This window comes from Pongo abelii, chromosome 16, assembly GCF_028885655.2.
Source record: "Pongo abelii isolate AG06213 chromosome 16, NHGRI_mPonAbe1-v2.0_pri, whole genome shotgun sequence".
Taxonomy (NCBI): domain Eukaryota; kingdom Metazoa; phylum Chordata; class Mammalia; order Primates; family Hominidae; genus Pongo; species Pongo abelii.
This window is the reverse complement of record NC_072001.2, coordinates 47,412,970-47,439,450: the sequence shown is the minus strand read 5'-3', so window position 1 is coordinate 47,439,450 and position 26,481 is coordinate 47,412,970. Positions and strand designations below refer to the sequence as shown.

Below are 26,481 nucleotides of genomic sequence, written 5' to 3'. Positions count from 1 at the left end.
TAGGAGGCTGAGACAGGTGGATCACCTGAGGTCAGAAGTTCGAGACCAGCCTGGCCAACATAGCAAAACCCCATCTCTACTAATAATACAAAAAAATTAGCACAGCATAGTGGTGCGCACCTGTAGTGCCAGCTACTAAGGAGGTGGAGGCAGGAGAATCACTTGAACCCAGGAGGTGGAGGCTGCACTGAGCTGATATCGTGCCACTGCACTCCAGCCTGGGCGACAAGAGCAAAACTCCGTCTCAAAAAAAAAAGGAAAACAAAAAAAAGAAAAAAGAAATCATATCACATGGACATATTCATAATCTAAAATATACCTTGAACGGATGACTCATCAGGCAGGCACAGTGGCTCACACCTGTAATCCCACCACTTTGGGAGGCTGAGGCAGGCGATCACCTGAGGTCGGGAGTTCGAGACCAGCCTGACCAACATGGAGAAACTCCGTCTCTACTAAAAATACAAAATTAGCCAGGCATGGTGGCAGACACCTGTAATCCCAGCTACTCGGGAGGCTGAGGCAGGAGAATCGCTTGAACGCAGGAGGCGGAGGTTGCAGTGAGCCAAGATTGCGCCATTGCACTCCACTCCAGTTTGGGCAACAAGAGTGAAACTCCTTCTCAAAAAACAAAAACAAAAAAAAAGGAAGGAAGGAGACTCATCTATATTTGTAGTTATATGTCAAAGAAATATTAACAAAGGGTAAAAATATATTGACAAAATAGTCTAAGAAAATATTTCAGAACATTAAACCAAATAACCAGACCAGAAGACCATAAACTAACTATAGTACTCAAATATGTTTATGATTAAATTACTAATTACTGATTTAATAACTGATAAGAATGCTATTAAATGATGCTTATCTTATAGTTTTCTTACTCAGGTTTTTCTTAATTTATGCTGCATGTCAGTTAAGTAAAAATTTTCCAAAAGGAATATACCACTTTGTCATTTCTAATTCTAAAAAAATGACACATTAAAGGGAAATTCCACCAGTGAAAATTCTGTTCTTCTTCTCCCATCATATTCTGTTTGGCAGCATGTGTCTTCATTGTATTTTTTCCAATCTGAGTTTGTTTATCAACTTTCTTCCTACCTGATATGCAAAGGCTTGTGGTGAGTTGTCAATTATTATAGTTTTTGAAAGATCTCTTCCAAGAATATTTAAGTCCTTTATATAGTTTCCTTGTACACAAACACAATGTTCACGGAAAAGCCGGTGCCTAAACATAAAAATAAAAACAAATTAAAAAAAAAAAACTTTCTAAAAAGTAGAACATATATATACACCATAGGCTTCATAGGTTAAGCCATATTATTTTCCCTCTTGAAGGAAATTCAAACACAAATATGGGTCTAAGCGTTGGGCTGCCATTTTACTATAAAAATTCTTAGCAATTACTGAAAGCTTACAACCAAATATTACTATGCCTTAAAGAACTTGAGTTTATCCCAAAGTGTTACTATTAAATTATAAAGGGGGATTAAAAACTCTAAATTGTTTTTGTAATTTATTTACCCAAGAAAGCTCAGCTCAGATGCAGCATCTGGTTGTCAGCGAGGTCCTGCTTTTTAACCAATTTTCCAGATGGTTGACTGAGGAACAAGGAGGTCAAGTGACTTGCCCAAGGTCACACAGTAAGTCAGTGGTTAGCCCCGCATTGGAACCCAGGATCCTCCTGGCTCCCAGTCCTTGGCTCTAACCAGTGGACCACACAGCCTCCCTATCCCTGTACATGCCAGAATAGAAAATATAAGAAGGAATGTTTTTGTGTTGGCATTTGAAAAAATGCTTTTTAGATTTCCTTATATTTTTTGAGAAAAGGTCCTAAGACCAAAACATTCCATCATTTCAACTTTTCCTAAACACCCCTCTTTTAGTATATGTGTATGATCATTTGAAAAAACAGATTAAATGAAATGAGGAATTCAGATTTAAGTATCAAGTATTATAAACTGATATTTCACCCAAATAGAAAAATGCTACATCATTTTAGAAAGCTATTAAAGGTTTTACAATAATAAATACTAAAGTGATTATTATAATCTCAATTTATACTCAAAATACTAGTCTCTGAACATTACTAATAATTAATTCATATAATTTTTTTCTACCTTGAAGTACTCTATTCTGTATATATTAATAATGGGTAAGTTGTCTTCCTTGTGTCTTAATCACACTAACAATTTTGCAAAACCTAGGACCTATTTGGACCTGTATTTTAAATTATGCAGTTTCAAGAAACTGATATTTTCTACCCACAAAATCTGTCACAGTGCTACCAAGAATAAATAAAAATCTACATATACACACACAAATAAAAGCTCAACCTTAAAATTATCAGTGCCAGTTGGTATGGCAAAAAGGAAGAATTTAACGAACAGACAAAATGTATAAGCAATTCTTTCCCCCTTATTATAAGGAATAACTTTAATAATCACAGTCAAACAATCATCTGGCTCCAGGAAGGTTTAGTCCGTTCTACTTTGAAAAAACAAAACAAAACAAAAACTAAGTAAATTAATTCAAGTCTTGGTTGGGCCTAAATAAAACTGCTTTATTTCTATAAACATTTGGATATGAGGAAATTGGAAAGACACTTATAGCATGTAAATTCAAGTCACTGTTGATGCCTCTTCACCGATAGTGGCAAACTCATTGAGACAGGACACAACTGAATCTGTACGTGGATACTACAGTTATTTTAATTAAATTACAGTAAAAGCCTTCCAATTATTCATTCAGGAATCTGAGGGTGTATAGCATGTATTTGCATTTTTAGAAAACAACTATTTGTACCAGTCATCAAAGAGCAGATCATCCATGTGAGTATAGACTTGCGTTAGAAACTCATGAGATTTAGAGATCACAGGAATTTCTTTTTTCTTTTTTCTCTTTTTTTTTTTTTTTTTGAGACGGAGTCTCCCACTGTCGCCCAGGCTGGAGTGCAATGGCAGACTCTCAGCTCACTGCAACCTCTGCCTCCCGAGTAGCTGGGATTACAGGCGCCTGCCACCATGCCCAGCTAATTTTTTTTTGTATTTTTAGTAGAGACGAGGTTTCATTATGTTGGCCAGGCTGGTCTTGAACTCTTGACCTTGTGATCCGCCTGCCTTGGCCTCCCAAAGTACTGGGATTACAGGCATGAGCCATGGCACTCAGCCTAGATCATAGGAATTTCTTAGAGTCTACCTTGTCACCAACACAGACAATTCCCCATAGCACTCACAATCTACCCTTTGAAAAGCTTTCCTTGGCCAGGCGCGGTGGCTCACGCCTGTAATCCCAGCACTCTGGGAGGCCAAGGTGGGCGGATCACGAGGTCAGGAGTTCCAGACCAGCCTGACCAACATGATGAAACCCCGTCTCTATTAAAAATACAAAAATTAGCTGGGCATGGTGATGCGCGCCTGCAATCCCAGCTCGTCAGGAGACTGAGGCAGGAGAATTGCTTGAATCTGGGAGACAGAGTTTACAGTGAGCCAAGATCACACCACTGCACTCCAGGCTGGGCGACAGAGCAAGACTCTGTTTCAAACAACAAACAAACAAACAAACAAAAAAACAAGCTTTTGTTTCAGATTTCTCAAAATACATCTAGATAGAACAAATGGAAACCCTCAAGCGTGTAGGTTTTATAAATCTAGTTTAAAAGAGGATTGTTAATTTATAACACATTGTCATAGCATGACTATCATTTGTTCCTCATTAGTAAATGAAAGCTCCAAGAGCGAAGAGCTTGTGTTGCTCACCACTGTTCCCTGGAATACTGGAGGTGCTGAACAAAAATCATTATAATGAATGAAGTCATCAAAACAAAATCACTGGGTATACTTTAGTAAAGTGAGGTAAAATTAGCATAAATTACAATATACTTTTGTGAATAGAAAATACCATTTCCCATTTGTGTGACTGCAGCTTACTTATTTTGACCCTTTAGATTAAAAAACAAAAGATACCACAGCTTTATTTAGAAGAAAAAACCTTCCAAAATAGGAACATTAGGAAAAGCCTTTCAGTATACTTGCAACCACTGAATAATAAAGGTACTGTTAACAGCAGAAAATACAGTTTAGGATTTCCCAGTAAGACAACACGGGAAAAGTATTTAAGAAAATTTATACTCAGCTGGGCTGGGTGCAGTGGCTCACACCTGTAATCCCAGCACTTTGGGAGGCCAAAGTGGGTGGATCACTTTAGGTCGGAGTTCAAGACCAGCCTGGCCAATATGATGAAACCCCGTCTCTACTAAAAACACTAAAAATTAGCCAGGTGTGGTGGCACGCAACTGTAGTCCCAGCTACTCGAGAGGCTGAGGCAGGAGAATCTTTTAAACTCAGAAGGCAGAGATTGCAAACTGCACTCCAGCCTGGGCAACAGAGTGAGAATCCGCCTCAAAAAAAAAAAAAAAAAAAAAAGAAAGAAATAAAGAGAGAAAGAGAAAGAGAGAGAGAAAGAAAAAGAGAGAGAGAGAAAGAACGAATGAACCAACCAACCAACCCAGCTATTAAAGTCTTTTTTTTTTGAGACGGAGTTTTGCTCTTATTGCCCAGGCTGGAGTGCAATGGCACGATCTCGGCTCACCACAACCTCCACCTCCCGGGTCCAAGTGATTCTCCTGCCTCAGCTTGGGATTACAGGCATGCGCCACCACGCCCACCTAATTTTGTATTTTTAGTAGAGACGGGGTTTCTCCATGTTGGTCAGGCTGGCCTTGAACTCCTGACCTCAGGTGATTAGCCAGACTCGGCCTCCCAAAGTGCTGGGAGATTACAGGCATGAGCCACCATGCCCGGCCCTATTAAAGCTTTTATGAGCCGTTTGTGTCATCTCTCTCAGCTTTTGATCAAAAATTCAAAGATTAACCCCTCATCTTAAAGGATACAGCAAGACTGCTGCAGTCTTACTATCTCACTTCAGCTGACAAAATAATGGAACTAATTATCATGTTTTAAAATCACCACGGCACTCCCATTAACCAGGAAAACACTGCATCTGCTGGCTCAGGGCACACACAAGGAACTGAGTCCAGTCAGGATAACCTAAGTGACTAAACCCATTGTAATTTCCAATCAGATTCATGTAACATTTTCTTTCCATGGAAGATAAATTTGCTTTCAAAAAAAGCAAGGGCTTAATTTGATCCTTTCTGTTAAAAAATAAATTTTATTTCTCTATGCCATTAAAAAGTAAATTAACATGCATTACCTCAGAGACATATGGAGATGAAACATCATGCACAATGTGGAAAAATTCCACACAACCCCCCCAACCCCTGTCTCCCCCAATCCCAAAAGAAATGAGGATATAGATGTCACAGTGAATAAAGGCACTAGATCTTTGTATCCTTTAAAGAACGTCTGTCTGGAGTTCCATCATTAGGAACTCTTTTAAAGAGTTTAGGGGCTTAAAAATTCATTTATATTCACCATTCAACACATATGCAGCCAACTGAAAATGGCCATTAAAATGAAATAGAATCAGTAATTTCATAGATCAGTGTGACAGACATTTCCACTATTTCTTAATTAAATTTACCTGACCAGTTGCTTTTTAGGGTCTAGTATGTTCAGTAACTTGTCTGCATACACCTTCTTAGAAGCAGTAAAAAGAATGATCTATAAATTCAGGGGAAAAGAAGTAATCATTATACATGGTCTAAATATGGGTACTATATTGAATAAAATAAAAATACATATGTAATTAGCTTAAGCATGTTTACCTCATACATCTGAGACATTCGTTCCAGGAATTCCCTGAAAAATGGTCTTAATCTCACATAAACCTAAGGAAATACAAAGATAAGTTTCAGCAAATAAACATACAATGGGAAACCACTTCTTTTTAAGATGTGCTGTATTCTAACTTTGATTATAATGAAAAAGTTCATGTTTTAAAGTATAGAAATATTAACTAAGTACCACTCAAACCAAGTATATTTCACATACAAGTGATCACTTAAACCAATCTCTTTGGTGGGATAATAATAATCACTGATGATCAAGTCATTTTTACTAATAGCAGCATACAGTACTTTACTTCACTGGTATGTAATTTTAATAAACATTTAAGCTAAAAATGGAAAGTTTCCCTCTGGGATTTTGATCCACCAATAAGCTCCATCTTCCAGCCAGGTAGCATCCATCCAATTATTGTGTCCACCTCTAGCTGACCTGTCTCAATGACCTTCCTCAATAATTACTCAGAATTCCTTCAAACAACCACCTGCTAAAAATAACTCTATTTTAAATTTATATCAAGGTAAATAATATTCAAAAGGAGACATCTGGATTGGTGGGTTTAAATAACCTCAGTTTTTCAGAAATCAATCTTCCTATTCTACATTTAATGACTCAGATGTGGCATCTAAATTAGCACTATTGGCTACTTGAGATTGAAATTATAACAGTCAAACACAACAGTTCTCAAAACCTACTGGTCAGTATCAGAAAAGACTACAGTACCCACAGAGCTGCTTTACATACATTATTTTCTTATTACTGTGTCTCTCTTTGTCTACATTTAATATAGCTCCTATAATCTAATATTCAAAAAGCCATGAGCAACCATTAAAACTATTTACATTCTGACTCCTCTATATTCATTTTGTTACAAAATTTTACAGAAAGAAAAATACTGTATTTCATTCAAAGGTGACTACTATTATAATTTCAAATACCACGAATAGCAAGTATTTTTTGAACTAGATTCACGGATTCAGATTAAAAACAAACCAAACACCCTGTGGTAGCAACAAATTCCAATCTAGGCTTAGTGAAGTTTCAATTCTGGCATCCATATACATGCACACAAAAATGCCCCCATGACAAAAATCTAGTTCTGGGAATGTTTTAGGGCAAAATAGAGAATTTCCTTAAGAACTGACCACTTATAGGTGACAAATTTTGTTTGTTTGAGATGGAGTTTCACTCTTGTGGCCCAGGCTGGAGTGCAGTGGCGCGATCTTGGCTCACTGCAACCTCCGCCTCCTGGGTTCAAGTGATTTTCCTGCCTCAGCCTCCCGAGTAGCGCTCATCACCACGACCAGCTAACTTTCTGTACTTTTAGTAGAGACGAGGTTTCGCCATGTTGGGCAGGCTGGTCTCAAACTCCTGACCTCAGGTGATCCGCCCGCCTTGGCCTCCCAAAGTGCTGAGATTATAGGCGTGAGCCACCAAGCCAGGCCAGAAGACAAATTTTGAATGATCATTAGTATGCTAATAATATCACTCTGTCCCCATCTCTGGGCTAGATAAAGGTTTACTTGTTTTTAATCCTATTAGTTTTTTGTTTTTTTTCGTTTTGTTTTTTGAGGCGGAGTCTTGCTCTTTCCCCCAGGCTGGAATGCAGTGGCGTCATCTCGGCTCACTGCAACCTCCACCTCCAGGGTTCAAGCAATTCTCCTACCTCAGCCTCCGGAGCAGCTGGGATTACAGGCATGGGCCACCATGCCTGGCTAATTTTTGTATTTTTAGTAGAGATGGGGTTTCTTTCACCTTGTTGTCCAGGCTGGTCTCAAACTCCTAACCTAAAGTGATCTGCCTGCCTCCCAAAGTGCTGAGATTACAGGCGTGAGCCACTCCGCCCGGCCTAATCCTCCTATCAGTCTTGACTCATCAAAAACAAAGTAAACCACATACCCCTCCTCAAAGCAGAAAAAAAGAACCAAATCCTCAGCATCCAATCACCATCATTTAGGATGAGGTCTAAAAAATTTAACTATAGTTGTTCTTCTAATCAATTTTAACATTTTCATCCTGAAACATTTGGTGTAGTTTGTAGCCTTGATTGAAAACCACACACACCTTATTTCTTTGGTAAGCCAAACAACAACAGATTTTTATATATATTATTTTACTAACAAAATCATTTTAATCAACTGAGTCTTTTCAAAACAGATTTGTGATGGTTAAGAAAAACCCATCTATTCTGCCAATACTTTTTCTGAATTCCATCTCAAGGTAGATGATAAACTATAAACTATCAGAACCTTTTACTTGTTGCCGGTGTTCATCACTCACATGCAGTTAGTAACCAAAAATATTTCATTTTTTCATATATATAAATGTTTTATTTTCAATATCCCTATTATCACTTGCTCCATATACAGGTTGAGTGTCCCTTATCTGAAAATGCAAAATGATCCAATGAGCATTTCCTTTGAACGTCATGTCAGTGCTCAATAAGTTTCAGGATGTTTTTGTTTTTTTTTTTTAAGACAAGGTTTCACTCTGTTGTCCAGGTTGGAGTGCAGTGGCGCAAACATGGCCATTGCAGCCTCGACCTCCTGGGCTGAAGTGATCCTCCTGCCTTAGCCTTCACGTAGCTGGGATGACAGGTGCATAACACCATGCCTGGCTTTAAACAATTTTTTTTGGTAGAGATGGGCTCTCACTATCTCACTATGTTGCCCAGGCTGGTCTCAAATTCTTAGGCTCAAGCAATATTGCCTTGGCCTCCCAAAATGCTGGGATTATAGGCATGACTCATCACACCTAAGTTTCAGATTTTCTTTTTTTTTTTTTTGCGAGACCGTCTCATTCTGCTGCCCAGGCTGGAGTGCAGTAACATGATCTTGGCTTACTGCAACCTCTGCCTCCCAGGTTCAAGCAATTCTCATGCCTCAGCCTCCCCAGTAGCTGGGGTTATAGGTGTGTACCACCACATCCGGCTCATTTTTGTATTTTTAATAGAGATGGTTTTCACCGTGTTGACCAGGCTGGTCTCAAACTCTTGAACTCAGGTGATCTCCCCACCTCGGCCTCCCAGGGGAAGTATTACAGGCATCAGCCACCACACCTGGTGATAAATTACAGATTTTGAGGCATTTCAGATTTCGCATTTTTTGAATTAGGGATATTCAACCTGCAGTAACTAAGATAAGCAGGGCCTCTTTGAGATTTATTGCCTCTGAACACAACACAATTCCACCGCACAAGAATATGTCTAGTTAACAATATTTTCCAGTCATAGTAAGTGGAACATTGTTCAAAGGTGACATTTTCCAACTTCTCATACAGTGACTTCCAGATTAGGTCAAAGCTATAACTTTATTGTGCATACTACTACTTTAACTATACTTAAATATAACATGCATCTTAAAATTTGGCATTGCTTTCAAAATGTGTTTACTGGGGATAAAAGGTGGCACTGAAGATAAAGGAACATATTGCTAGAGTGTTTCTTTACTATGAGAATAGAAAGATTAATTGTTGAAAATAATAGTTCCTATCCTCAGAACAGATTCACCATGTGAACAAGAAGGTGTTTCAGTATTAAAAGACACAGGCAGAGAATGAGGGAGGAAAGTGGGAAGAAATGTAGAAAGGTACTGGGTTGGGGTTAGGGCCACATGGGGTTGTGCCATGTGATGCAAAGGCAAAATCTCAGAAACAGAAGTAGAGATGAGATATAAGGCCAGCAGCGTCTAAGTCATTTGAATATAGGTAAGCGTGAACAGAAATATATAAGTCAAGAAGCACTACGTACTGTCTGGTAAGAACAAATAAAGAACATCTGTCAGGTACATATAATACAATGAGTTTAACTCTTGAGACTACCATTACTTTATTGTGTTAGGTCAGAGATACAAAAACAGACAGATGCACACATAGACATGCTTCCAAATGCTTCAAAATCTATTCTACAAATAGCATTAGCTCCATTTTTCTTCTAATTTTACTCTCATACAAAGATTCCTTTCCTGAGCTGACTACTTCCCATTTTCTACATTTCCTTAATCCACATCTTTCTCTACTTAGTATTTTACCTTCTTGAAACTTGCAACTCTTCAAAATTATGTAATCTCCCAAAGGCCAAAAGCTGCATTTCAGTCTAGTATACATGTTTCTTCAAATCGATAATATTTTATTTATAGTACAAATAATTTTAATATTTTCTCAGTAAACCAAATATATTGTGGAAAATGTCAAAAGTTTAAAAATAATGCCTAAAGCCATAATAAGAAATAATTATATTAAAAAACTATTCAAGATTGACTACTACTTGAAGATACGGATTTATGAACATGTTCATTATGCAAAACTTTTAAAATGAAAATCTATCAGAATATCTGTAAAAGAGTGTTGTGGTGCCAGGCATGGTGGCTCACACCTGTAATCCCAGCACTTTGGGAGGCCCAGACGAGTGGATCGCCTGAGGTCAGGAGTTTGAGACCAGCCAGACCAACATGTTGAAACCCTGTCTCTACTAAATATACTACTAAATATACAAAAATTAGCTGGACGTGGTGGCACGCACCTGTAGTCCCAGCTACTGGGGAGGCTGAGACCAGAGAATTGCTTGAACCCAGGAGACAGAGGTTGCAGTGAGCCAAGATGTGCTACTGCACTCCAGCCTGGGCAACAGAGTGAGACTCCGTCTCAAAAAAAAAAAAAAAAAGGTGTTGTGAACTGATTTTACCAAAATTTAAATTTTACACAGAAAATGAATATATAATTTTTTTTTTTTTTTAGAGTCTTGCTCTGTTGCCCAGGCTGGAGTGCAATGGTGTGGTCTCAGCTCACTGCAACCTCCGTCTCCCAGGTTTAAGCGATTCTCCTGCCTCAGCCTCCCAAGCAGCTGGGGCTATAGGCGCATACCACCACAACCGGCTAATTTTTGTATTTTTAGTAGAGACAGGGTTTTGCCATGTCGGCAAGGCATGTGATCTGCCTGCCTTGGCATCCCAAAGTGCTGGGATTATAGGCGTGAGCCACCGCGCCCAGCCATATATATAATTTCAAAAAACCCACTACACTAATATTACTTGATATGAGTAATACTTGATGGTCTATTTTTTTGGTATTAACATAAAAATTGTATATAGATAGTACTGAAAGGCTATTAATAGTTAACATAGCTGGATTTTTAAAAAAGTAGTCATTGGCTGGGCGTGGTAGGTCACGCCTGTAATCCCAGCACTTTGAGAGGCCAAGGCGGGCGGATCACCTGAAGTCAGGAGTTCAAGACCAGCCTGGCCAACATGGTGAAAACCTCGTCTCTACTAAAAATACAAAAAATTAGCTGGCCATGGTGGTGGTGCACGCCTGTAGTCCCAGCTACTTGAAAGGCTGAAGCAGGAGAATCACTGGAACAGCGAAGGTGGAGGTTGCACTGAGCTGAGATCACACCACTGCACTCCAGCCTGGGTGATCAAGCAAGACTGTGTCTCAAAAAAATAAAAAAATAAAAAATAAAAAAGGTAGTCATTAAAATGACAATCCACTTATAAACTGATTCTAGATATTATGTGGTAAAGTCTGTCTAAATTAAAACTCATATCAAATTATATAATTTCAATTTATATACTTAGTAATTTCTATTAGTTTATCAAACCTTAATCTAATATCATAGATAATCTTAACAGTATGACCCCCCAAAAAATTACATGTGAGTCTTTTTAGGAAAAACATTTCTAAATGATTTTTAGGCCCAGATAATATGACCATAACTTTCTTTTTTTATTTTTTGAGACGGAGTCTCACTCTGTCACCCAGGCTGGAATGCAGTGGTGCAATTTCAGCTCGCTGCAACCTCCACCTCCTGGGAGGTGAGGTGGAGAAGCAATTCTCCGCCTCAGCCTCCCAAATAGCTCGGCTGACAGGGCTCCGAAACCATGCCTGACTAATTTTTTTGTATTTTTAGTAGAGAGGGAGTTTCACTATCTCGGCCAGGCTGGTCTTGAACTCCTGACCTTGTGATCTGCCCGCCTCAGCCTCCCAAAGTGCTGGGATTACAGGGGCTAGCCACAGCGCCCGGCAGACTGTAACTTTCACAAAGAAACATCTTTGAAACTTTTTCCATGACATCCTTCCAACCTATTGCTACATTGTAGCAATAGGTTTTAAAAAATGATGAATCCAAGGAATCACCCACTTCAGAGTATGACATCTGTTTTCTTTTAATCAAAAAGATGACTGGTAGGTGCTATTTCTTATTTAATAAAGCAAGAATAATTAAAACAGTAGAAAATAAACAAAGTTGGGGAATATAAAGAATGAGATGCAGCCAGGTGTGGTGGCTCAATGCCTATAATCCCAAAATGCCCTAGCATTTTGGGAGGCCGAGGTGAACGGATCACTGGAGCCCAGGAGTTTTGAGACTAGCCTGGGCAACATGGCGAAACCCTGTCTCTACAAAAAAATACAAAAATTAGCCAGGCGTGGTGGCACTCGCCCATAGTCCCAGCTACTCAGGGGGCTGAGACAGGAGAAATGCTTGAACCCAGGAGGTTGAGGCTGCAGTGAGATGTGATCATGTCACTGTACTCCAGCCTGGGTGGCAGAATGAGACCCTGTCTCCAAAAAAAAAAAAAAAAAAAAAAAACAGAAAAGAATGAGATGCTACAATTAACTGAAAAAATCTTACCATCAGTAGATACCACAAGTGTACAAGTGGCTGTACCAATTTTTTTAACTCTTCTGTATACCTCAGTTTCCCTATCTATAAAATATAGGATATAACAACAATATCTACATCATAAGGTGGTTGTGAAGATTAAATAAGTTAATACATGTAAAGTACCTAGAACAGTGTCTGGTACATTCAAAGTGTCAATAGCTATTAGCTATTATTATCTATCTCATTGTTTAAAAGTAATCAGTCACAAGAAGAGCTGGAGTGAGTATGATTCTATTGGGCAGAACTGGGCAACCTCAATTCCAAAGAGAAAGCCCTACAGCCACAATCTATACTTTTGGAAGAGGGAGATAACAAACTGTTTCAGTAAATTGTTTAATTTAGTTCACATGTTCTTAGCATCAATACCAGAGCTTAAAGATAAAACCCAAACCTTCTCCAAAGAAAGGTTATTCAGGTAGGCCCTAGAGTGGTCTCAATTTCATAACCCACTGAGTGATTTTACAGTAGTCATCTTTTGCTTCACAAAAATTCCAATAAGAGGTAGATAGATGCTGGGGGTAGTATTTGTAGGTGGATAAATTTGGAATGAATACGTAAACACTAAAACCAATAAAAATAAAAACAAAACAACAAAAAATCCCTAAATTAAAAGCTCCTGCGGCTGGGCGCAGTGGCTCACGCCTACAATCCCAGCACTTTGGGAGGCCGAGGTGGGCAGATCAGTTGAGGTCAGGAGTTCGTGACCAGTCTGGCCAACATGGTGAAACCCCATCTCTACTAAAAATACAAAAATTAGCTCGGCGTGGTGGCCCATGCCTGTAATCCCAGCTACTCGGGAGGCTGAGGCAAGAGAATTGCTTGAACCCAGGAGGTGGAGGTTGCAGTGAGTTGAGATGGCGCCACCATACTCTAGCCTGGGCGACAGAGCAGCGAGACTCAGTCTTATTTAAAAAAAAAAAAAAAAAAAAAGTCCAGGCGCGGTGGCTCACGCCTGTAATCTCAGCACTTTGGGAGGCCGAGGTGAGCGGATCATGAGGTCAGGAGATCGAGACCATCCTGGCTTACACGGTGAAACCCCATCCTTACTAAAAATACAAAAAAATTAGCCGGGTGTAGTGGCAGACGCCTGTAGTCCCAGCTACTCGGGAGGCTGAGGCAGGAGAATGGCATGAACCCGGGAGGTGGAGCTGGCAGTGAGCCAAGATTGCACCACTGCATTCCAGCCTGGGTGACAGAGCGAAACTCTGTCTCAAAAAAAAAAAAAAAAAAAAAAAAGTTCCTGCAAAACCTTACTCAAACAGAAATCAATCTGAAAAGAAATTTTTTAAAGAGTACAGGCAGGGCACAGTGGCTCACATCTGTAATCTCAGCACTTTGAGAGTCTGAAGTGGGTGGACTGCTTGAGCCCAGGAGTTTGAGACCAGCCTGGGCAACACACAGAAACTCCGTCTCTACAAAAAATACAAAAAGGGCATGGTGGCACATTCCTGTAGTCCCAGCTACTATTTGGGAGGCTGAGGTGAGAAGATGGTTTGAGCCTGGAAGATAGAGGCTATAGTGAGTGGAGATTGTGTCAATGCACTCCAGTCTGGGTGACACAGCGACACCATGCCTCCAAAAAAAAAAAAAAAAGAGGTCAAAGTAGGATAAAATGAAGCTTAATGTATTCATATAGGTGATTTATATGATTTATATTAAAAGTTACCAATGGGGCTGGGCATGGTGGCTCATGCCTCATGCCTGTAATCCCAGCATTTTGGGAGGCCGAGGTAGGCAGATCACTTGAGGTGAGGAGTTCAAGACCAGCCTGGCCAACAGGGTGAAACCCCATCTCTACTAAAAATACAAAAATTAGCCGGCCTCAGTAGCACGTGCCTATAATCCTAGTTATTTGGGAGGCTGAGGCAGGAGAATTTCTTGAATCTGGGAGGCAGAGATTGTGGTGAGCCAAGATAGCGCCATTGCACACCAGCCTGGGCAACAGATTGAGACTCTGTCTCAAAAAAAAAAAAAAAAAAAAAAAAAGTTACCAACGAAGCATAATTTCCATCAGGGAAAAATTGGCCATTATATTGTATGTACATATATTTGCATATATTAAAAAACGATGTATTTGCATTAATAAATGTTTAGTCAAAACAATGGCCATTTTAGTAAAACAAAAATGTGTTACCTTTAAACTCAAACTCTAAACTTCAAAGGAAATGAAGCCTCCAATTTAATGTAATCAACTGTCACGCCTTCTAAATTTATAGCCATTAAATAAGAACTTGCCACGTAGTATGTTTTCTTTTCTTTCTTTCTTTTTTTTTTTTGGAGACAGAGTCTCGCTCTGTTGCCCAGGCTAGAGTACAATGGTGCGATTTCAGCTCACTGCAACCTCTGCCTCCCGAGTTCAAGCAATTCTCCCGCCTCAGCCTCCCAAGTAGCTGGGGATTACAGGCGCCTGCCACCACGCCCAGCTAATTTTTTTTTTTTTTAAAGTAGAGACAGGGTTTCACCATGTTGTTTAGGCTGGTCTCGAACTCTCTGATCTCAGGTGATCCACCTGCCTCAGCCTCCCCAAGCGCTGGGATTACAGGTGTGAGCCACCACGGCTGGCCCATATGTTTTTTCTCCTTCTTTTTTTTTCTTTTTGAGACTGGCTCTCTGTCACCCAGGGTGGAGTGCAGTGGCGTCATCACAGCTCACTAGGGCCTGAAGCTCCCGGAGTTCAGGTGATCTTCCCACCTCAGCTTCCCAAGTAGCTGGGACTAGAGGTGTGTGCCACCTATTTTTGCATTTTTTGTGGAGACAAGGTCTCACTACATCGCCCAGGCTGGTCTTGAACTCCTGAGCTCAAGCCATCCACCCACCTAGGGCTCCCAAAGTGCTATCATTACAGGCATGAGCCACCACACCTGGCCTGTATTTTATTTTAATGAATTGCTCCTAATTTTAAAAGATACATTTTAGACAAAGAATCCCCATGAAATATATTTTTCCATATTTTTGAGAAGTAGAGAACCATTGGTTTCATTTGTATCTTTTCCTTTTTTAGCCAATTAATAATGAATAATTATGATGAAAAAATTACTACCAATAACTAAACTTACTAATAAGGATGGGAAAGTGACTTTAAAATTATTCTAAAGTAGTATTTTTAATATTCATCTACAATTAATTATTGAATTATTATTCCCTACAAGCTAAAATATTAGTTTTATCCTCCATACTATGCCAACTATGACCCTGAAATGGTTGATTTCTCAGCCTCCTGGCTCAAGCAATCCTCCTGCCTCAGCCTATTGAGTAGCTGGGACTATAAGCGCTCCCCACCATGCCCGGCTAATTTTTTTTTTTTTTTTTTTGGTAGGGACAAGATCTCACACTATCTTGCCCAGGCCGGTCTCAAACTCCCAGGCTCAAGCTTCCTCTCACCTCAGCCTCCCAGTGCAGGGATTACAAGCAAGCCACTGCCCCTTGCCTCAAAAAGTTTTTTTTTTTTAGGCTACTTTTGTAGAACAAAAATATGGTTTATGAATCTCAAGAACAACGTGCATGTTGGTTAGTATCAATTTAAGCCAGAACTTGAGAAAAAAATTAGATATTTACTACAAAATTATAAATTTAAATGATTGGTTTCTTTCCTTCATGAAGCAAAAATAAAGCTGACTTTTCTAGAAAAGACTGTAAAAAGGAGACAGAAGCAACTGACCCTCTACTTCTCTCGTTCTTTCTTCTCTTTTTTGAGATGGGAGACTCGCTTTGTCGCCCAGGCTGGAGTGCAATGGCGCAATCTTGGCTCACTGCAACCTCCGCCTCCTGGGTTCAAGTGATTTTCCTGCCTCAGCCTCCTGAGTAACTGGGATTACAGGCGCCTGCCACCACACCCGGCTAATTTTTTTATTTTTTGTGGAGATAGGGTTTTGCCATGTTGGCCAGGGTGGTCCTGAACTCCTGACCTCAGGTGATCTGCCCATCTCGGCCTCCCAAAACGCTGGGATTACAGGCGTGAGCCACTGCACCTGGTTCTACTTCTCTTGTTCTGTGATATGAAAATTATCCTAAGCTGTAAGATTCCCAAGAAAACTGAAAGAATGGGGACGCGGGTAAGCTTTGCTAACCATGGCCTTCCCCATCCACCTCTTCCCCCAGCTTTTCCCATAAAAGCAACCTCTACTAATAAAACAAAGCATCTTTTACAAGTAGCTCCCTACAGGGATCCTATCTGTCCTTGAGTGCTTACCACAATCTGATTTCTGGACAGCTGACCCAAAGTTTGTTGATTTTACTGATCTTCAGAAAGCCACTGACTGGCTAAAGTCTTATTGGTGAACAGAGTCAAAAATCAGATGCCCCTGCCAAGCTTTACAGAATGAGGAGTTGGACAACACAGTTACGTTTGGCTGCACTGTGGTGAAACATATGAGGTATCTTCTTTTTGTCTTCAATCAGCCACATTTGGGCTGAGTAGTTCTATTACATCTTCAAAAAACTGAGCTCCAGTTCTTGATGGAGACAGAGGAAGGTCATTGAGGAGGTGGTTCAGCTCAAGAGCTAAGTGAAAAATGTCTTTTGATTCACTCCTGCTTGTGGATAGAAGTCATCTTCGGGATGGAAGAGGGAGTGAGATGACCTAGAGTCTTGAATTGGTGGATCTGCAGGAACAGAAACTAAATACAGTGGAGACCTCTTAACTGAGTAACACCACGAGATGGATTTCCTGACAAAGTGCCAATATAGGCTAAATATAAAGATTAAACATGTGCAATAAAAGTGATCATGCACTTGTTTTTCCAGATATCAAATGCATTTGTACCATTTCATGAATACATGTTTTCTTAATAACTGATATTTAAGAAAAACAGACCCATTCAAACAAAAAGCCTGTAATTTTGCCTATATGAGTGCCATTTCCTCACGTTTAACAAGTCGGTTCTTCTTTCAAATGACTTTTTCTCCATATACAAACTACAGTCTGTCTAGTCCACATAGTGTCAGTAGTAACATACATCAAATTTTAATTTGAGATAGATCTTTCAGGTTTTTTAATCCCCTAGAGAAATGAAATTCAAATTATACCTCAAGGTACTAATTTAGAATAATCTACCTGCTTACAAATTCTAAGACTTGCATTAACCAAGTTTATTCCTACATATCAACCAAAAGAAGAGTACGTATCATTAAGTCAGGCAATCTTTAAATGTGAGTAGTGGCCACCTCAAAGTTCCCTCAAACTTTGATTTTAAAAAAACTTTAAAGGCCCACAACCAGATTACTGTGGATCTAATTTAAATTTTCTACATACATTTACAAGAATTTTGATGAACATTTGATTACTTACTTCTACTTACAATTTGAATATGTAAATTTACTGTATATACTCTCATAATTATTAGACCAGGAATCAGCAAACTATGGCCTGTTGGCCAAATGCAGCCTGCCACTGATTTTTGTATATAAAGTTGTACGGGGACACAGTCATGCTTTTTCATTTATGTATTGTCCATGGCTACTTTCATGCTGCAACAGCACAAAAAGCAGTCATGACAGGGACCACAAAACCTAAAATATTTACAACTGGCCCTTTATAGAAAAAGGTTGCCAACCCCTGATATAGACAATTATTAAAACATATATAATACAATTAAAAATAACATGTAGAATTAAAATTAGTTATAGGTCAACCATAACAAATTTACAACAGAAAGGAAAAAAAACGTAAAATAAGTCCCAAGAGGACACTCCATCTGGCTTTCAGATGAAAAATTTGATCTTTACATATAGAATATATACACATATATATGTAAATGCTATAAAACTAACATTCAAGAATATGTAAATGCTATAAAACTAACATTCAAGAATATACAGATACACGCTATGGAACTGTTGATTTAAAAATGGTTAATTTTGTCATGTAAATTTCACCTCAATAAATTTTTTTAAAAATAAGAGTATATGCAGTACTTTACAGATTTCTACCTTTAAGTGGGCCACATCATAGTATAGTGGTTAAATATTTAAGTTACATCTTACCTAATAATGTGGTTTCTCCAATATCTCTTAGATCATCTCAGACCCTTGTGTATATTTCTTCTTTGCCAGTAGATGGAGACAACACCACTGAAAGTTTAAAAGACATCATTCCCTGTTTAAAGGGAGCTTGCTGGTCTGAAAACTGGGGGAACCCTAACCCAAAGATTTCTTCATTTATTTTTTAAAAGACAGAATGGCTATGCCAAAACAAGAAATCCAAGGGAATGTACCCAATATTAACTACGGATATCCTCAAAAATTTACTAAAAAGTAACTAAACTTTGTCTGTGATATGGTAACTAATCATATTAAAATGCAATCATCTCTATAGCTTAGAAGGTTCAAACTACCTGCTCTGTGCTCTCATTTAGGCTAGATCATTTATTTTTCAGTTTCAGAAAGTGTAACTCAGAATATATAAGCAAGAGTTCTCTGAATTCCACAGAGGTAGATGCAGTACATATATATAGTATTTGAATTAGTCATATATGCTGCTAGAAGCTTTTTATTCAAAATAAGACAACTATCCAGATCCACATGAAATAATAAGAACTTTAAAAAGAGAGTTAAAGCAGAAATGATAGAAGCAGTAAGAAAAAAATTCAATTTTATGATCATACTGAAGAGAAATGCTCATTAAAGGAAAGAATCAAATTTACCTACTTAAGTTTCTTATTTCACTACTAAAAATTACATAAACAGAACAAAAACCACCTGTAAGAAATAAATTTCAATTTCAAACCTAGAAGCTTAAGTCATCTCAAAATAATTATTTATCTATATTTTTCAATTAATAGCTTTCCTTTCCAAATTCAAAGCCTTAAAGCCATTTTTTTCAAATGCAATCATGAAAAAAACCCAAAAGCAAAAAACAAAGAAAAACCCCAACAAGGTTATCGAGCTTAAAAGAGAAAACTAAGATATCACTATACTATTTACATCTGCCACAAGGACTCCTTTCCTTAAAGTCCACTAAACAAGAACAACCAATTTGATAAGAAATGTCTTAAGAAAAATACTTGCCTTAAACCAAATAATCATGTTTTGAAAGGGAACAGAAAAATCTTTAAATCTTTTAATTTTATGTACATTTTGCTTACCCCCTGATTATATATCAGGACTAAAATCAGCTTACATAAAAAGTGAATTCAGTATTCAAATATTTATTGCCATAGCTACAATACCTACCCTAGGTTAAAACCAGAACTGACAACTGAAATAAATCCTCTTACAACTCATTACTAGACAAAGTAGGTTAAAGTAGCCATGAATCACAAACTTCTATTTAACTCTTAAATTTCACCGTTTCTGTGAGACATCAACTATTATCTGCCAAGAAAACTATAACCACATTCTAACTGCCTTTAAGAGCACATAAACAACCAAACACATTTTCATCATCCACATGGCAAGCGCTCTGTGACTTTACTAAGTTAATCTTTAGGCTGGCTCCCTCTTGATAGACAACAAACTTTTCGATCCCCAATCTTTCAACAACTATTATATAATGCAAATAATGCTAGTTAAATAACAACCTCCAAAACAGAAAGGCACTTTGCAATTTTCAAAGTGTATTCACTTACATTATTAACTCAATCTTATAATAATGGAAAAACCTTAAACATAAAGTAAAAACTATGGCCAGCACACATAATCCACAGTGAAATGTTAATGATATTTGTATTTTGCACTGTTACCTGTCCATCAGCACAGATGAGAGAGAAATGCTTAAACTAAAATGCCTTAAGTAAAACAATAACTAGAAGAGTGTCCTGGAATTCTGAGATTAATTATAAAAGAGATGTACTAAAGTGTAATTTTCACAGACCACATTACTACTACAGGAAATAAAATGATCAACAAGGAATGAGTTTTCTTTGTATTAACTGGATTTTTGGAAAACAAAAACAAAAACACCAGGAGTTAACCTGGCAAGTTTCTCTTGAGGATCTATGATGTCAGTGCTCCTGCCTCCACCTGCTGGCAAACAGATTATGAAACTAGCTGAGATCTCAAGGTAAGAAAGTTAGCATTTTTGGAATAACAAATTAATGTTGTTTTATGTAATATCTAGCATGATGCTAATTTTGTTAATAAATTGTTAAAATGATGATGAAATCCATTATACTTCTACAGAAAAACACATTTAATGTCACGTACACACAAAAAAATACAAAAGATTTCTTTTATTAGGATGTTACCTATCAGGCCAAAAATCATCAAAAAAATTTTAATTACCTGATAAATGACATCTTGGAAAAGGACTGGAAAAGTAAGTGCTGCATCTTCTAGCTCATTTAGACTACAATGCACTAGTGTTTCATCCTTAAAATAAAAAACATGTATTGAATGAAACAAGATAGTAAAAGAAACTTCAAAGGATAATTTTATCCTTAATCACCAAAACACTAAAGCACCCATTCATATGTTGAATTTTACATTTATAATATATTACTATATGTGGCACAGCAATTTGGGATAGGAGTTTCTAAAGTCACTAGTTCTCAGGTGTAGCTCCTGGACCAGCAAGCGGAATAAACATCATTTGAGAACTAGTTAGAAATGCAAATGTTAACCTCACTTCTGATGATCAGAAACTCAGGGGATGGGATGGGTCTCAGCAATCTCTGTGTTTTTTTTATTTTTTATTTTTGAGACAGAGTCTCGCTCTGTTGCCCAGGCTAGAGTGCAGTGGTCCGATCTCAGCTCACTGCAACCTCCACCTCCTGGGTTCAAACGATTCTCCTGCCTCAGCCTCCTGAGTAGCTGGGATTACAGGCGCCAGCCATCACACCCAGCTAATTTTTGTATTTTTAGTAGAGACAGGGTTTCACCATGTTGGTCAGGCTGGTCTCGAACTCCTGACCTCAGGAACATGCCTTGGCCTCCCAAAGTGCTGGGATTACAGAAGTGAGCCACCGTGCCTGGCAATAATGTCTGTTTTTAGAAGCCCTTCGGATTCTGACACATGCTCAAGTTTGAGAAGCAAGGCTCTGAGTTCTGCAGTTGCCAACTTACGGTTAAACCCACATGCAGGCTACTTTTTTACAATTAGCAAATGTAAGTGTAGAATCTAATTATTAAACATATATATTCTGTTCATGTAACTCCTTATCCTCCAACTTTTTATAAAGCATCTTACTTTAAGTAGATGTTTTAGTATCTCACAAATTATGTTTCATGCAATTTTACTCAACACCAGATGATCTAGGTTCACTGCAACCTCCACTTCCCAGGATCAAGTGATTCTCCTGCCTCAGCCTCCCAAGCAGCTGAAATTACAGGCACACACCACCACGCCCGGCTGATTTTTGTATTTTTAGTGGAGATGGGGTTTCACTATGTTGGTCAGGCTGGTCTCAAACTCCTGGACTCAAGTATCTGCCCGCCTTGGCCTCCCAAAGTGCTGGGATTACAAGTGTGAGCCACTGTGCCTGACCTAGATAAATTTTTTTTCCTTCCTTTTAAAATTGAAATGAGAGCTCACTTTGTTGCCCAGGCTGCAATGCAGTGGCACAATTGTAGCTCACTGCCGCCTCAAACTCCTGGCCTCAAGGGATCCTCCTCTCTCGGCCTCCCGAGTAGCTGGGACTACAGGCTTGCAACACCAGGCTCATTCATTTTTTGTAGAGATGTGGATCTCACTATGTTGTCTAGGCTGGTCTCGAATTCCTGGGCTGAATGGAGCCTCCCAAAGTGCTGGAATTACAGGCATGAGCCACTGTGCCTGGCTAAGATAAATTTTCTATGAGAGCTAAACCACATCTCCAATTATAGGGTACCAATTATAGGGTACCAGTAACAAATGCTTAATAATAAAATATTTTCCAATATGACATAAGATACATTTTTTACTAATATCAAGAAATTAGTTCCTTCCTCAATCCCAGTGCTTCACTTTACTAGCCTTAAAAAAAGTAAACAGATTTTTAAAATGCAAAATTAATAAGAAATCAAGAGGCAGAGGGGAAATGTGACTATATATTAAATTTGGTTAGCAAATGATAGGAGATTAATTGTTTTCAAAGCTTTTCTGGTACCCTAAAATATCATTTTTTTTTCTGAGACAGAATCTTGCCCTGTTGCCCAGGCTGGAGCGCAGTGACGTGATCTCAGCTCACTGCAACCTCCGTCACCTGGGTTCTAGTGATTCTTGTGCCTCAACCTCCTGAGTAGCTGAGATTACAAGTGTGTATCACCATGCCTAGCTAATTTTTAAATTTCTAGTAGAGAATGGGTTTCGCCATGTTGGTCAGGCTGGTCTCAAACTCTTGGCTTCAAGTGATCAGCCCAAAGTTCAGCCTCCCAAAGTTCTAGGATTACAGGCATGAGCTACCGCACCCAGTCCCTAAAATACAAATTTTTAAATCACATCAAGACATCATACTGGGCCAGGCACAGTGGCTCACACCTGTAATCCCAACACTTTGGGAGGCCAAGGCAGGTGGATCATGAGGTCAGGAGGTCGAGACCATCTTGGCTAACACGGTGAAACCCTGTCTCTACTAAAAATACAAAACAAAAAATTAGCCGGGCGTGGTGGCAGGCGCCTGTAGTCCCAGCTACTTGGGAGGCTGAGGCAGGAGAATGGCGTAAACCCGGGAGGTGGAGCTTGCAGTGAGCCGAGATCGTACCACTGCACTCCAGCCTGGGCGACAGAGCGAGACTCCATCTCAAAAAAATTAGAAATTGTGCTTTTGAGACTATTAATAAAAAGTGTATTGGTATAATGTATATGTAAAAATAAGAATAAGAAAAGGGTTATGGTCTTGCATATGGTTAATTAAGTTAACCCAAATTATATTTGGTCCTTCAGGAAAACATGATCCTGACAAAAAAAAAAGGGAAAGCTAACATAGGCATGATTCTAAAAAAGAATTTCACCCCTTTATTCTCTCTACTTCTACAGATAATATACTTACCAAGTCTAAAACTAGGGAGAATTCCGGTGTGCTTCTCGTTTTCAACGGAAGAGCAGGTTTCCTATTTAGTTGTTCTTCTGTCAGTGGCGGGACATGTTTGATGAAATAATAGCTATAAATCAGATTTTAAGAAAATTTCAACATTTTACTTTTTATAAATATAAAACATTACTAAGCTCATCCCATGTAAAAATCTATAAAGCAGTTAACCCAGAAAACAAAACTTATAAAACATGTTAATAAAAGTGAAAATACACAAATTAGTATCTCTGTAAAATAGTAACGCTGTTTTTGTTTGTTTGTTTTTGAGACAGTCTCACTCTATCACAGCTCACTGTAACCTCTGCCTCCTGGGCTCAAGTGATCCTCCCACCTCACCTTCCCTAATAGCTGGGACTACAGGCATGTGCCACCGTGTCCGGCCAATTTTTGTATTTTTTATAGGGACAAGGTTTTGCCATGTTGCCCAGGTTGGTCTTGAACTCCAGGCTCAAACAATCTGACTGCCTGGGTCTCTCAAAGTGCTGGGATGAGCCATTGCACCCAGCCCCAGTAAAAGTTTCAATACCTACAGGTCACATATCTTGGCAATATACTATTTAGCCACCAATCCACATATATAACGTACTTTCATCATGCTCCAAAAAGGAAAGAAAAAAAGAGAAAAAAGCAACTCACGGGTCAAATACTTCCCAGTCTTCTTCATAGGTGGCCTCCGCGTGGGCTGATGAATAACCACTATCTGGAGTTACTGGTGCTATTTAACACAGTGAAAGAAAAAATGTTGCTTTTACTTAATGCTTCATAAAATAATATATTTTCACTGCTTCTACGTAAGATCTTCCTAAAGCCTTGTGTATTTTAAAGACAAATAATTTGTAAACAACACCTAAAAGCCAATTTATTAACATATAGATCTAACTTTAGATCTAAAGGGAAAAATGACCACTATAGAAAAAATGGCAAACCAGATCATGGCTAGAATTAAGATGTTTATCAGCTAAGAAAAAATCTACTACTTATTACTAGAAAAATATACACCAAAAAATGAAATCTTCTAATTGTATGGTGTTTACATGTAATCACCAAAAAATTTCATGGTGCTCTTATAGGGGTAATAGTTCATAAAATGCCTTGTACATACACGCAGTCAGTAAATATATGCTGACAACAGACCCAAATGTAGGGGTTTTGTTTTTGTTTTTTTTTTTTGAGATGGAGTCTCGATCTGTCACCCAGGCTAGAGTGCAATGGCACGATCTCAACTCACTGCAACCTCCGCCCCACGGGTTCAAGCGATTCTCCTGCCTCAGCCTCGTGAGCAGCTGGGATTACAGACACGTGCTACCACGCCTGGCTGATTTTTGTATTTTTGGTAGAGACGGGGTTTCTCCATGTTGGTCTGGCTGGTCTCAAACACCCGACCCCAGGTGATCCATGCACCTCGACCTCCCAAAGTGTTGGGATTATAGACGTGAGCCACTGCGCCCGGCCCATGAACAGTCTTTAAAAAGTTCATGAACCCTTTGAAGATTTATTTTAAAAAATTGTATGTTCCCAGGAATCTCAAGACTATGATCGCTTTTTTTTTTTTTTGAGGTGGAGTCTCACTCTGTCACCCAGGCTGGAGTGCAGTGGCGCGATCTCAGCTCACTGCAGGCTCTGCCTCCCAAGTAGCTGGGACTACAGGCACGTGCCACCAAACCCGGCTAATTATTGTATTTTTAGTAGAGACAGGGTTTCACCGTGTTAGCCAGGATGGTCTCGATCTCCTGACCTCTTGATCCACGCGCCTTGGCCGCCCAAAGTGCTAGGATTCCAGGCGTGAGCCACCGCACCCAGCCACAACTATAATCTTAAAAAATTAAGAAATGCAGCCAGGCGTGGTGGCGGGCGCCTGTAATCCCACCACTTTGGGAGGCCAAGGCAGGCAGATCACCTGAGGTCAGGAGTTCAAGATCAGCCTGACAAACATGGAGAAACCCCATTTCTATAAAAATACAAAATTAGCTGGGCGTGGTGGCACATGCCTGTAATCACAGCTATTCAGGAGGCTAAGGCAGGAGAATCGCTTGAACCCGGGAAGCGGAGGTTGCAGTGAGCCGAGATTGTGTCATCGCACTCTAGCCTGGGCAACAAGAGCAAAACTCCGTCTCAAAAAGAAAAAAAAAATTAAGAAATGCTACTCTATGCATACATTCTGTTTTTTTGTTTGTTTGTTTTGAGGCGGAGTCTCAATCTGTTGCCCAGGCTGGAGTGCAGTGGCGCGATCTGGGCTCACTGTAACCTCCGCCTCACCGGTTCAAGCAAATCTCCTGCCTCAGCCTCCCGAGTAGCTGGGATTACAGGCACCTGCCACCACGCCCGGCTAATTTTTTGTATTTTTAGTAGAGATGGGGTTTCATCATGTTGGCTAGGCTGGTCTCGAACTCCTGACCTCAGGTGATCCACATCAGGAGACCTGGCCTCCCAAAGCGCAGGGATTACAGGCATGAGCCACTGCACCCAGCCAGAAAATGTTCTTCTTTTTTTTTTTGAGACAGGGTCCTGCTCTGTTGCCCAGCCTGGAGTGCAGTGGAGCAAACACTGTGGACTCGACCTGGGCTCCAGCAATCCTCCTCAGCCTCCCTAGTAGGTGGGACTACAGATGTACCACCACACCTGGATAATTTAAAAAATTTTTTTTGTGGAGACAAAAAAGTGTCTCATTATGCTGCCCAGGCTGGTCTTGAACTCTTGGGCTCAAGAGATCCTCCTTCCTAGGCCTCCTCAAGTGCTGGTGAGCCACCGTACCTGATCAAAATCACGGCTTAGAAGACTTACTTTTTTACTTCTAATTTATAAACATTTAAAAATGATCAAGAAGTAATTCTATATTGCATGCCATAGTTCATTCCCAGTTTGAGCTAAGAGCTTATCTTTTGATAGTGTTTTAGAAATTATGCTGGGAATTTTCCAAGACAGTAATTATAACTTAAATGTAAGAAGACAAAGGTAACTTACAAGCCAAATAGGTAATGTCTCAGATATAAAAATTTAAAGTGGAACCCAATAAAAATTTCTATAATCTTTCTATAGAAACGCAATGGTAGATAATAGTCTTTCAAGACAAAAATTAATCTTTTGTGCAATTATCATGTATTAACACCTTTTGAGACAGAGTCAACGT

At 39.2% G+C, this 26,481-nt stretch overlaps 1 protein-coding gene across 11 annotated transcripts in view; it reads right to left on the bottom strand.

Annotated features, from left to right (window-relative positions):
- The window catches only part of CTDSPL2 (CTD small phosphatase like 2), a 105,954-nt gene that overhangs the window by 6,030 nt on the left and 73,443 nt on the right, over positions 1 to 26,481 (bottom strand). For all 11 annotated transcript variants that reach the window (XM_002825394.6, XM_054532743.2, XM_009249786.4 and 8 more), the window contains 6 exons: positions 23,991 to 24,069; positions 23,313 to 23,424; positions 20,629 to 20,715; positions 5,729 to 5,791; positions 5,545 to 5,624; positions 1,102 to 1,228 (listed from right to left, as the gene is read on the bottom strand). In XM_002825394.6, coding sequence (XP_002825440.1) covers positions 1,102 to 1,228; positions 5,545 to 5,624; positions 5,729 to 5,791; positions 20,629 to 20,715; positions 23,313 to 23,424; positions 23,991 to 24,069 — 548 coding nt within the window. The remainder of the gene's footprint in view (positions 1 to 1,101; positions 1,229 to 5,544; positions 5,625 to 5,728; positions 5,792 to 20,628; positions 20,716 to 23,312; positions 23,425 to 23,990; positions 24,070 to 26,481) is intronic.